Source organism: Carettochelys insculpta, chromosome 17 (assembly GCF_033958435.1).
Source record: "Carettochelys insculpta isolate YL-2023 chromosome 17, ASM3395843v1, whole genome shotgun sequence".
NCBI classification, from domain to species: Eukaryota; Metazoa; Chordata; order Testudines; family Carettochelyidae; genus Carettochelys; species Carettochelys insculpta.
Window position 1 is genome coordinate 9725553 of NC_134153.1, and position 12878 is coordinate 9738430.

The window sequence follows — 12878 nt, forward strand, 5'->3', positions numbered from 1 at the left end:
TTTAAGATAAACATTTCGCTAAGAGCGTTGGGGAATCAAAATTGGGTCTCTTCTGACTGCAGTGAGTGACTTACCAGTCCAATGCATTTTTTTAATATGCTCCACACGCTGAAATCACTCCTAGAAAACATTGGTGCAGGTAATGATGTCCTGTAAGGAGACAAAAAGCCAGTAGAATATTATATATAAAATTTTTCATCTACCGATCTTAAACTATCTTTCAAAAGACGGTATGCCTCCTTTGCAGAAGAGCCAAGGAAGGCAGGAAGGCTTAATAACTTACGAAAGCTAAGAAGGTGACAGAGCTGGAAGTAGAACTCAGGTATCCTGCCTTGCAGCACACTGAGCTATTCAATGGATTAAATAGCCTCCTTAGTTAATATACTGAATTTGCAGCATATGTTTACGTGAATACACAAAGAATTCTCCTTTCAACACATCAATGGATAGACTTTTCCCTTAGAGTTCTTCCCCTTTAATCAGTATGATCCAGGTGTGAAAAAAGGAAGGGATGGAACCTAACGATAATGTGTTCATGATACAAGTGCCAGGAGGCTATGCCCCTATCAAGAGAATACTTTAGATTTAATCTTTCACTGGTGCAAGTTATCTCCACCCCTTTCCAAATAAAGGCCTACAGGAGATCTCAAAGAAAGTCTCCATGAAGCTTCCCAGACCTCTCATATCATCCCACAGCCCCTACACCACCCTCAATGGGTAAGTTCCCTAGAAGACCTCCCTGCCCTTGGCCACAACCTGGCAACACAGCTCCAAAGAAGCACAACTATCAGAGACACCTCAGAATCAGAGCAACCTCCAATCAGGAGACAATGTGTGAAAGCATAACAATCTAAGATTGTAGCATCTTTTCCAGGTATTCCTGACTGAGCCAGATAAAAGGTAAGACATCCTCTCCAATCCACACAGCTGTCACTCCTTTTCCCAGTAGAGACCCTGGCATGTTGGAGGGATGAGGGAAGAAGGGAGGCTGGAATGGTGGTGTCACCACATCGAACCTGACTTCCAGGAAGAAATATATGTGGCTCAGGCATGAACTTTGGGAAAAAGGACAATCAAAGCTACTATTACCTGGGCTGAAGTGGTACTCTGACGTACGCACTGGAGTCTGTCAATTTTTATTTTCTTATAGGGAATGAGGGGTAAGAAGAATACATATCAAGGATCCAATTTGCCTAATGGAAATTATCTTTTACAAAATGATTACATTCAGACCAAGTCCTCTGGAAAATGCTGCACTAGAGACAGGAACTTAAGATTTTGAAAGGCAGTTATTTAATATGGTCAAAGGACTTCCTTTTCCTTCCTCAACCACCACCTGCAGGATGGGGAAAATGCAAATGGTTACCAGCACCTATTGTGTGTATTTATTTTCAGAAGTCTACTTGGGGCAAATGGGGATGAGGAGCAGTTCAGGATAATCAGTTTCAATCCAGGAGAGTAAACCCTTTTCCTAGAACAGCGGTTCTCAAAAATTTTGGCCCATGGCCCACCCTGATCAACGCAAACCTTTCTGCAGCCTACCAGCCAACCACCCAGAATGACAAAATGTATTCACTTATCTCTAAACACCTTAAATACTAAATTATTCATATTAGGCTACTGGAGCATAAATCATTAAACAGATTAAGTGTTTTAACTTTATCAGGTTAGTTTACTGAGACACTTCATTCCCTTTGCACTCCTGCCCCAAGGGGCAGGGCAGGGAGGACCAAGGTTCAGGGATTCCCACAGGCCAGATTAACTCTTCTGGGGTCCCCTAGCTAGTAGATTTTGTGGGCCCCCGCAAGGCTCTGTGGTGGAGGAAAAAAAATGAGGTGTTCAGTGTGTGGGAGGGGGCTGCTGGGGAATGAGATAGGGATGGAGGTGCAGGAGAGGGTTTGGGAGGGGGGTCTGGCTGGGATGGAGATCTGGCTAGGAAGATGCTGGGGGCATGGGGGTCTGGCTGGGAAGAGACAGAGTGCAGGAGTCTGGGCAGGACAGGACGTGGAGTGGGGTCTGGACAGGAAGTGGGTGGGGGTGCGGGGTTCTAAGCAAAAGAGGGGAGCAGCTGACTGGGGCTCGGAGACCTGGGTGGGAGAGGGTATCCAGGAGCAGACTGGGGTGGAGGTTTGAGCAGGAGGGGTCACACGAGGGGGAATGGGAGTACAGGGACTCAGAATGAGGGCAGTGGGGGGGCACTTATCTAACTCACGCTCCCCCCCCACTTACAGGTAGTGCCCTCCACTGCTCCCATTGGCTACAATTCCAGCCAATGGGAGCAGTGTGGAAACCCTACCACAAGCAGTTTCTAGCACTGCATTCCCCTTGCTGGGGGGAGGGGAGCAGCAGCACCTGAAGTATTTTTGTTTTTCTGCACAAAGCAGCCTGGCTGCAGTGCTTGGAGTTGCTCCCCCGCTACCTGCAGTGGTAAGCTGGTGCCCATGGAACAAGTTTGAGGGGCAATGGGGGTGAGGTGGCACCGGGGAGCTGGAGTACCAGCACGGGCAATCTGCTTGTGGGGGAGGGGGACAGACCCAAGCCTCACAGCCCACCTGCAAGGAGCCCACGGAGTGGTCTGCAGACTACAGTTTGCGAGCCAGTGTTCTAGGGTTGTGAAAGAAAAGGAAGAAGATCTCTCTTGGAGCCCAAAAGAAAGGGGGTGACCAGGAAATGGTCAGGTTACAGAGAAAAGAAAGACTTGCATCTCTTGAAACTAAGCTAAGGGGCACTCTCTCAATCACTGGGCTCAGCCAAGTATTCAGATGAAGTATGTTATACAAACCCTTTGTTTTATTAAAAGCTAGGACCTTAAAAAGATTAAAAAATTTATTAATTAGGCAATGAGCTTCTGTGGATAAGATGCACTTCTTCAGATCTGGAGAAGATAATAAGAATCCAGGGTTTAGATAGCAGGGACAGAAGGAGGGAAAGAAGGGGAAGAAGAAAAGAAAAAAGGGAGGGAAGTCATCTGTCATTAATAGGACCGGTGAAAAAAGTAAATTAAATTAAGTGGAATGGGTGCCATTCCTGTGAATATCAAAAGTCAGGAAATTGCCCATGTAATGCTAAAATAATTGAGATCTCTGTTAAATCCAAGGTTAAACATGCCAAACCTGCAAATGAATTCCAATTCAGATGTCTGCCTCTGTAATCTAGTGGTAAAATCCTTTTATATGAGAATGGCTACTTTCAAATCTTTATTGAATGTCTAAGCAGGTTAAAGTGTTCCCCTATAGGTTTGTGTTTATTCTAATTCCTGATGTCGGATTTATGTCCATTCATCCTTTGGACAGAGACCATCCAGTCTGTCCAACGTACACGGCAGAAGGACATTCCTGGCACATGATGGCATATATCACATTAGGGATATGCAGATGTATGAGCCCCTGATGGTGTGGCTGATGTGGTTAGATCCAGTGATGGTGTCTCTAGTATAGATAAGTGGACATTGCTGGTAGCGGCACTGAAGAGTTGCCAGGCCACCTCCGGTTCATTGTCTGACTTATCCATGATGACTATAGCACACCCTTCGTCAGCCTCTTTGATTATAACGTCAGAGTAGGTTTTGAGACTGTGGATAGCACTGCATTCAGCACAGCTGAAGTTATGTGGTCATATGGCGTTATCTGTGCACAATGTGAGCCTGTGCATGTTTGCAGAAGCATTCACTGTAGAAGTGCAGACTGTCATTACAACCAGCAGGGGCAGTCCACGTAGAATTCTTCTTGTGGTGTTAGGAGAGATCTAGTGGGTTAGCATGATGTTCACTGACATGTTGGATGTATTCCCTCAGACAGAGATAGCAAAAATAGGCTTCCAGACTAACATGGCTACACCTCTGAGGTTGTTTTATTAAAAAGATTGGCTTATTGGACAATATCACACAGACCACCCCACAAATACCTCTCAGCACTTCCAGACAGAGGTTCTGCTAGCTAAGTGCCTAACTTTGCACTCAGCCTTAAGCAAAAGTCATGGCTAGATGTGTCTTTTTCCACTGAGGTGTGCTGAAATGGGCTGAGGTCAGATGCACACAAGCAGAGAAAAGCAAACATGCAAAGAGTTGCCTGGGGTGCAGGGTACAAATTCTCTGGAGAAGTGTCAATAAAAGCAGACATGATTAGCATGTTAGAGATAACATTGTATAACATTTATTGTATTAAGTTCACTTAATATTGTGGGCCTGGATTGCACGCAACTTCTCTAAGTGGGAGATATGACACATGTAAGACCTAGGATTTCAAAAGTCTATACAAACAAGTAGGGACTTTTGGGACAACACGGATTAAGTGAATTTCTTGGGGGAATCCCTTTGGAGAAGTTAATGCAAAGGGCCTAACTGGTGATGCAAAAAGCCAGCCTTTTTATTAGGTACTAAGAAAAAGACCACTGTCTACTATTACAGAAGGCCAAGATCAAAGACTCACGCAGTATAAAGCATGATCTGACTTGCCCAATCTAACTTCTTGTTCTGGATCTAGGCACAATGTGAACATGCAACCAGAGGAAGAAACAGCTGTGGATTTTGAAAAACTAACTTAACAGAGCCCGAAGTTGGAATTAGGTGATGAGAGTCTTAAGATTTAGCAGCATGTTTGTAGTATTTTGTTGTTGTTTTAATATATTTTCTCTGTAATACTGAAGGATTAAAGCTGTGTGGTAACTTGTAAGTACAGGCATTACACTAACCTTAGCCTTCAGAGAGAAAGCAATGTGCAGGCCTAGGGCTATTTAGGCACTCTGGCTTTTTGGGGATATTGCAGTGCAAGGCAGGGAGCTATACAGCCTTAAAATCCCCCATCAGAAGGCAGTGAGATGCAGGTCTCTGCCCAAGCAAGATGACACCTGGAAGCTGGGAACCGTTAAGTTGATGCCCATGTAGGGGAAACATACAGGGACAGGTACCCTGAAATTACAACTACATCCATTGGGCACATTTCCTTTAGGCCGTGGCAACACTAGCCCTCACCTTTCGAAAGGGACATGCTAATGAGCCACTTCAGCAGATGCGAGTGAGGCACTTGCATGAATATGCAGCACCTTATTAGCATAATGGCAGCCACGCACATTTCAAAAGTGCTGCTTTACAAATGCATGCTGCTTATGAATAGAGGGGCCTTTTGAAAGGACCCCTGGATTTCAAGTCTGTTCTTCCCAAAACCACATGGGAAGAAGGGGTTTTTGAAGTCCAGAGGGTCCTTTCGAAAGGCCCCTGTCTACATGAGGAGCATGCATTTAGAAAGCGGCACTTTCGAAATGCATGCAGCAGCCATTATGCTAATGAGGCACTGCATATTCACAGTAGTGCCTCAATAGCTTCTGCCTTTAGCATGTCCCTTTCGAAAGGCAGGGGCTAGTGTAGCCACATCCTTACTGTTTAGCACACACACTAACACACCTACCTGCGTTTCTTAATTCCATTCTCTTGAAGCTGTCTGTCTCCATTATGTTTTCCAGTCCTATTGCTTTGGCGTGGATCCAGATCAAGCATTTCGGCAACTTTGTGATTCGTTTCTGAAAATTCTCCTGAAGAATTGTCAGAATCAAAGCCTGTTGAAAAAGTTACTGGTTTTCACTTGTTTTAAGAACTTTATGACTCTACAGATAGTACCTGCTTACTCTGCACAAGTATTAGTAATATATTGGCTATATACACACTTCCCTTTAAAACCTAGATGTACACAACCTTTTACTATGAAATATCACCAAGTCCAGAACATTTGATATAGGATCCAGCTTCCAAGAGCGTACACAGCCAAGTATCATTATAGGTTCAACCTCTCTAGTCTGGCACACTCTCGTCCAGCAACATCTGCAATCTGGCATGATTTTAGTTAGCTGGACGACCTCTTATCATGGGTGCAGCCAAGTGTCCCATGGTCCCATAACGTTTGTTTATAGCCACCATTCCTGACTCTCAGCATTCTGTACTGTTATTGAGCTGTAATTTTCCACTAAATGTCTTGTAAGAGCCCAGTAAGCAGTGGAAGTGTTAATAATGCTGCTAGACAACATTGACCCCTCCATGGTCCAGCAAATTCTCTTGTTTGGCACCACTGATGTCCAAAGGATGCCAGACTAGAGATGTTCAACCTGTGGCATAGTTTGTTTATAAAATGAAATGATACCAAAAAAAAAAAAAAATAAGGAACATGTAATTTTTATAAACCAAGTAATATGATTTGAAACAGGAAAAGAACAGTGTGGATGGATGACAAGCTGGTAGCTCCAGGGAGGTGACACCCAGTTATGCACAAGCAAATCTCTCTCACTCAGAGGCAGGGGATAACAGAATGACTCTCAAACCCAGGCCTAGGCACCCTAATAACACTAACACCATGCTGGAAGGAAAATGGACTAGATTCCCCAACAGGGGTCCCACTCCAAGCCTGACCTTTATGATTAAGCTAGTGACTACTCAGATGCCATTCACATCTATTGTTTCCCTGAAAAATGGCAATCAGCTTGCAGATTTCCTCCGCCCCCTATAAAAATATCATTTAAAAGACCCATCTATTGCCCAGGGGCATATCCTCAGCTGCAGCTTGAGATCTGGCCCAAGATGTCTTATGCCGTAAGATCTGCAGCAATAGCTCATGAATTCAGGGTATATAGGATGCTGTGATATAACAATTTTGAAATAGTATTTGATGAAGTGCAATGAAGTAGTGTAAATTATGAAGGGTCTTTTAAATTACATTTTTATAGGTGGGGCATGAAGGAAACCTGCAAGCTGATTTCCATTTTACAGGGAAACAACAAGACACTTTGGCTTGGTCTATACTTGCATTCCTCTTTTGAAAGATATATGCAAATGAAGTAAATTGAATATGCAAATGAGTTGCAGATTTGCATATCTGGCACCTCGTTTCCATACTCATATTTCAAAATAGCTTCTTTCGAAAGTAGAAAACCCGTGTAGACGCTGCTCTTTCTAAAGTAAACCCCATCTTCGAAAGAATCCTTCTTCCCATAAAAAAGAAGATGGGGTTTACTTTCAAAAGAGCAGCATCTACACGGGTTTTCTACTTTCGAAAGAAGCTATTGATCCATACTCTACAATCATAAAAGTTACATAAAAACACCCAAAATGGAACCCCCGAATCTGTGCAACACCCTGTTCTACAGGAAGTTTGCCTGCAGAAATGCTTCACCTATCAAGACTTCTACTTTCTTCAAATCATTGATAGATATTTAGGGCATCAGAATTAACAGAACCTCTCACACTTTCCAAATGCTTTCATCAAGATTAAAATATCTGTTTTTTTTTCAGTGACGAAGAGTGAAGACCATCAGAACAGGAGCTGGGGATGAAAACAAAACTTGAAGAACAGAATCCATGCATCACCCTCTCTCCTTCCACCTGACAAGTAATCTAGGTTTAAAAGAAAACTGCATGAAGGAGTTAGCTGGAGACTGAAGTTGGCAGGAGCATCTGCAGAAGCAGCCTAGAAGCACTCATGCCAATGATGCCAGACTGCTCTTTGCAGTTTTCCCTCTTGGCCCTTTGCCTATATGCCGAATGGTTATTCCTTCCAGCCCTCTCTCATGTTGCCCCTCCCTCTCGTCTCTTTCAGGTAATCCTCTCCCAACACAATGCCACTCTCAAACTTTAGAGAGAGAGAAAAAAAAACAACCCAACACTGAAACAAATGGAACTCACAAACTATCACTTTACTGTTATCAGAAAGACTCCCTTTGACTTTAGATCAGGCTTTTGGAATAGGAATCAGATTACAACAAAGGTAATTCAGTTTTAAATTTGACCTAAGTTCAGTTTGGTCCAACATTAAGGGGTTTTAATACTAATAAACTATGGGAGATCTATTATTCTGATATTAAAGCAGAAGTTGTGTTTTTAACATGGAGTGATTCCATTCTCTCAGTAAAATGAAAATTACATTCCCAGTATGACAATCATAAGCTATCTCAGAAGTTGAGGGAAGTATTCGTGGTGTGATATTATTTTATAATTAACACCAGGCACAAAGGATGAGGTCACTCATTACTCTCTTCAGCTGCATGCCAATCTCCCAAGTGTGTAATTATGTAATGACAAACACATCCCAGTGGGATTTAACACTTAACTGGGAACAATAATACATACATATACAAGTGATTAAAAAATAAACACTACTGTGGAATACCTGCCTTGACTGCATGCCTATCATTAGCCAGTCCACAGTAAAAGGGACATTCATAATTTATAATAAAAAGTGTAGTTAAATCTCATGGAATACTATCATTCTTACCAGCTACTTCCAAGGAGTTAAACGTCTTTAAAACCCCCTCCTCAAAGTTCCAGAAAAGGCCAAGTCAGTTGACAAGGGTATGATTATCAGACAAGCATCTCACTGTGGAATAACAACCCTTTGATTATGCTAGAACCTAGCAATTTCTTTGAAGGAATAATTATTTCAGAATAACAGAAATAAATGTCCCAGTTCCTACATACCAATCATTCTGTTTTACCTCCGTAAATGAGTCACTCATGCTGTTCTCACAGGTCAGCATGTATTCAGTTCAGATGGAAAGGGTGATCACATAAAGAACAAAATATAATTTCATCTGGTCATCATCAATGACTACATAATACCAAAACAAATATTCACATTTTGAGAACAGAAAAAAAACCTTCAATTGCAACTCTGGTGGAACTTCTTAAATACATCAAAAATGGGCACATCTACCCAGTTAATTTACTTTGATTCCATTTGAATCTACATTTTAAAACAGGAAGCACAGGCAGTTAATCGCTAAATATAGCAATAGCTCCATGTGCACACACTAAGCCAGTTTTCAGTAACTTTTAAGCTTATCTACTGAACATCAGTTGAGAAAATTACACAATTGTTTGTTGGCCAAATTTTGTCTCTGCATGTAATTTTCCACTCCCGTTTTAAAATTCAGAACTTTAGGACTGCTTAAAAAAGCAGTATTTAAAAGAAAGATCCAGAACATATTTATCATTCTTCACTCAGTAGTAACATTTGAGTGGGATTTTCTGAAAGAATACAGTCTTCAAGGAAATCTCTCTTCTTTGGATATCTACTAATTAATGCTTCCAAAATATAGAAACATATACAAAATAAATATTAGTTTCAGGATACTCACACAGTAGTAAAAAGGTGTGAGGTATAAATCAAGTGTGGGGTTTTGGAGGAGGAGAAGAAAAAAGAATATGAAGGTATCAGCGATGAGTTATCAACTCAATCCTCTAACACAACAACCAAGCTATATATGCTTTAAAGGTGAACCGAAATGCTTTTTTAAAAAAGTGTAGATCCAAAATCACTCACACAACATATATTTAGACAGAGTCATAAAGTAGTCCATTTCAAACAAAAGGACTTACCAGTAGTTCTGTTTTTCATAGTTTTCTTCTTTCCCATCCTGCAAAGGAAAATCAGCCCATTCAGACTATGTTATTCCTCTAACTACCCGGAAGCAAGCAGGCAAAGTATTCCATGAGTCACGGAGCATATGTGGCCCAAGACCGTCCCTTTTATGAGTCATCAGCTTCCCAAGTTTAAGCTCCAGGTACTAGTCATTAGACAGGAAGAAAATCAAATTCATGATGTAATCTAACCAGAGCCTTCAGACCTAGAAAGGGCAGATGGGAGAGAACCCAAATGCTAGACCATGAAAATACAATTGATAGTAATTGTATTTTGTCAGAGATCACCATATTCCTACTCATTGAAAGAAACACAGCTTCTACACACAGCAGTTGAATTGAGCCATTTTCATCAGGAGGTATGGCTTACCTTTCGCAAGCCAGTATGAAGGATCCCACCACCAGAGGCAAAATGTGCCAATATAGCCAGATCAAGATTGTAAAAAACAAACAAATTAACCAGCAACTGAAGAGCTGATGCTTCAATCTTCTTTCCCCCGCCCAAAGAGAAATTACCTAAGTTGAACAACAGTTAACAGTAAGAAGAGAAGAGCAACCTGCTCAGGCACATACCAGACTGAGGGGTTAGTGCTTGTATGACAGCTGAAGGAGATTTCATGATATTCAGGGTTAACCTTGGAATAAAGAGCCCATCAACAAGACCATTCTCTGTGGCAAAGATGGAATCATTCCCTGGCTAGCTGATGCAGTCTCCTCCTCCTATGGCAATTCTTCCACTCAATACATCTGATCCATTCACCTGAAGTCTGGCAGATCTAATGAAAGGAACAGTCTCACATCAGCAGATCCAGATGACAAAAGAGTACTTATAGAGCCCAAGATAAGCTTGACAGAGCGAAGTAATGTAGTAACCAGGACAAGAAATGGTTGATCAAAGTAATATGAAGAATCTCCATGTTTGTCTATCTGGTACTTTAATCTGCTCTAGTAGGGTTGTAAAATCCCCAGGTGAAATTTCTGTTCTCCGCTGAAGAAGCCTCAACAAAGTAGGTTCTCCAACCCAGCAGACCGGCATCCATTCTTGCACAGAACAAGTATCCATGGGGAGACAATAAGAGAGCCGCACTGGCATGATGTGACTGAGTAATTTCTGGTGAGAGGCCCTTGTTTCCTGTGAGTTTGGAGCTAGTTCTGCATATGACAGGAGAAAGACAACACGTCTTGGGCTACTGAACACTCAAGTATATCCTAGTCCTATGAGGCAACAAAATGGGCTATAAGATGGGCGTGTGTACATCTGAAAGTCACAGCTGCCCTTTCAGTGGCAAGATCAGTGGAGAAAGAGTAGACACCCATGGAAACAGCAGACTGCTGGCTCTGCTAAGAGCATCCAGCTTTCATTCAAGATTTGTGGGCCTCTGGCCCTACAGAATCCAGAAACTTCAGACTCGTGTCAGATTGGACTCCCCACAGAATGATCAAGATCCAGAGTCTGAGCACATGTTCTGTGCAATTTAGATCTACAGTCAGGGACATGTGGACCAACCAAGAACCTAGATAAGTTGGCTAAAATCAAGATCCACCAGAACCTAAGAAGGTCCAACAAGGGAAGTCCATGGCAGGTGCATACTCTACAGCGCTGGGAGCAGCAAAAAGAAGGACAAGCATAAAGAACCAAGGGAAAAGAGTTTCAGAAGGACCTAAGGACCTCTTCCAAACATCCATGAGAGACCAACACTTGAACAGGTAGATCTAAATTAGATGGTCTGGGATTCACTTCAATGCACTATATTAGTGATTCTCAACTTATTTACCACTATGTCAGCTCTCTTTGTGTTACATGGACCAGAGCTACACAATACGTATATATTATCTCTAGGATGCCGAAGATGTTGCATTGGTCATAGCTGCATGCTGATTTGGCCACAAATGGCCTGCTGGCTGAGAACCACTACTGTGCATGGTAACAGAGAGATAGCTGTACTAGTCTACATACTATGAAAACAAAAACAACAGTCCAGTAGCACTTTAAAGACTAACAAAATAATTTATTAGGTGATGAGCTTTTGTGGGACAGCCCCGCTTCTTCAGATCACAGCTATGATCATGGCAATGATCTGAAGAAGTGGGTCTGTCCCATGAAAGCTCATCACCTAATAAATTATTTTGTTAGTCTTTAAAGTGCTACTGGACTACTTTTTTGTTTTCACTACTGTGCATGGTTGGAGAGGCAGTCCAGACTAGCAAGCTAGAAGTATCCCCTAGAGGGCAGCATGCTACAAACCACATGGCATGGCTAGATGGGGAAGAGGACAGGAGGGGAGGGCAGCATGCTACTAGTAAGACAATACTGGCAGGGAGAAGATGCAGGGGAGAGGGTAACCTGCCACAGAAATACAACACTGAACATATATCCCCATTCAAACCATGCCAGAAGTCTAAGGTCAAGGAAACTTATACCAGAAGAGTGTGACGAAGGGAAAGACAGCCATCGGTGGGAGAAGCTGTCTGGAAGCATCAAAACCCACAAGTGATGAAACCCCAGCTCTCTGAAACAAGAAAGGCCAATCTTGGAAGCACCGTGACTCCAAGCCCACATAGAAAAGCAGCTGGATATGGAATGGGGCTTCATCACTTTAAAGGATCTAGGCCCAGCCTATGCTTAAAAATCAAATTGACCTAACCACATCACTCAGGGCTGTGAAAAGTTTCATGACCTGTATGATGCCATTAAGTCAACCCAACTCCTGATGCAGATGTGGCTAAGTGAACGGAAAAGTTTTTCCATTGACTTTGTTAATCCAGCTCTCTGAGAAATGGTGGCTACATTGATAAATCCTTTAAATCGACACAGGCAGCATCTACACCACAGCTGTACTGCTGAACTGCAGACATACCCTAAGGCCTAGAGCTTTCTTTGCCTGGACCTTTTCCCCTCTCCTTCCATCCTCATGTTTTTTCTGGCATAATAATAAGAGAGGCACAGGGTAAGAGAGGTCCAGTGCATGACTACACACTTCCAGAAAGGAGGGAGCAAACCACCCGAGTCAGCCAAACTTCCAACACTTCCCATTTTTCAACACTTGAAAAAGTTTGGATTTTTTTTAAATATAACTATTTTTGAAAAACATTTCAGTTCACCTTTAAAACAACATAAGGCTATTGCAGTAACCAGTGTTTCTCATTAGTTCAAAGGAAAGTACTGTCTGGCACAATGCTCAAGTGTCAGTAAGTTCATGTTGCTTTTCTGAGGGCAACGCAGGACAGAAAAGGTTCTGGCTGCTTAAACAATGGTTCATATTTATGAATTTCTAACTAGAAAACACTGTCCACTTCAACACTATGAGACAAGTTCTCCACTGAAGTTAAAACATCACTCAGAACTATGCAACTGTTTTCATTTAATTTTCAAAGAACTTTACAAACATTAAGATACACCTATCTAGTGGGTCTATCCCCATTTTACAGATCATGCAGCCGAGGCAAAGGGACTAAACAATTTATTCAAGGCTGTAAGACA

The 12878-nt window shown here is 42.3% G+C and overlaps 1 protein-coding gene across 8 annotated transcripts in view; it reads right to left on the minus strand.

Moving 5' to 3' along the window:
* Positions 1-12878, minus strand: part of OSBPL2 (oxysterol binding protein like 2) — a 65278-nt gene that overhangs the window by 24589 nt on the left and 27811 nt on the right. For 3 of the 8 annotated variants that reach the window (XM_075012172.1, XM_075012173.1, XM_075012174.1), the window contains 2 exons: positions 5403-5550; positions 75-150 (listed from right to left, as the gene is read on the minus strand). In XM_075012172.1, the coding sequence (XP_074868273.1) occupies positions 75-150; positions 5403-5550 (224 nt within the window). Of the gene's footprint in view, positions 1-74; positions 151-5402; positions 5551-7154; positions 7305-8252; positions 9031-9355; positions 9394-9970; positions 10260-12878 lie in introns of those variants that run through there. The other 5 variants (XM_075012176.1, XM_075012180.1, XM_075012179.1 and 2 more) reach the window with 5 other exon arrangements.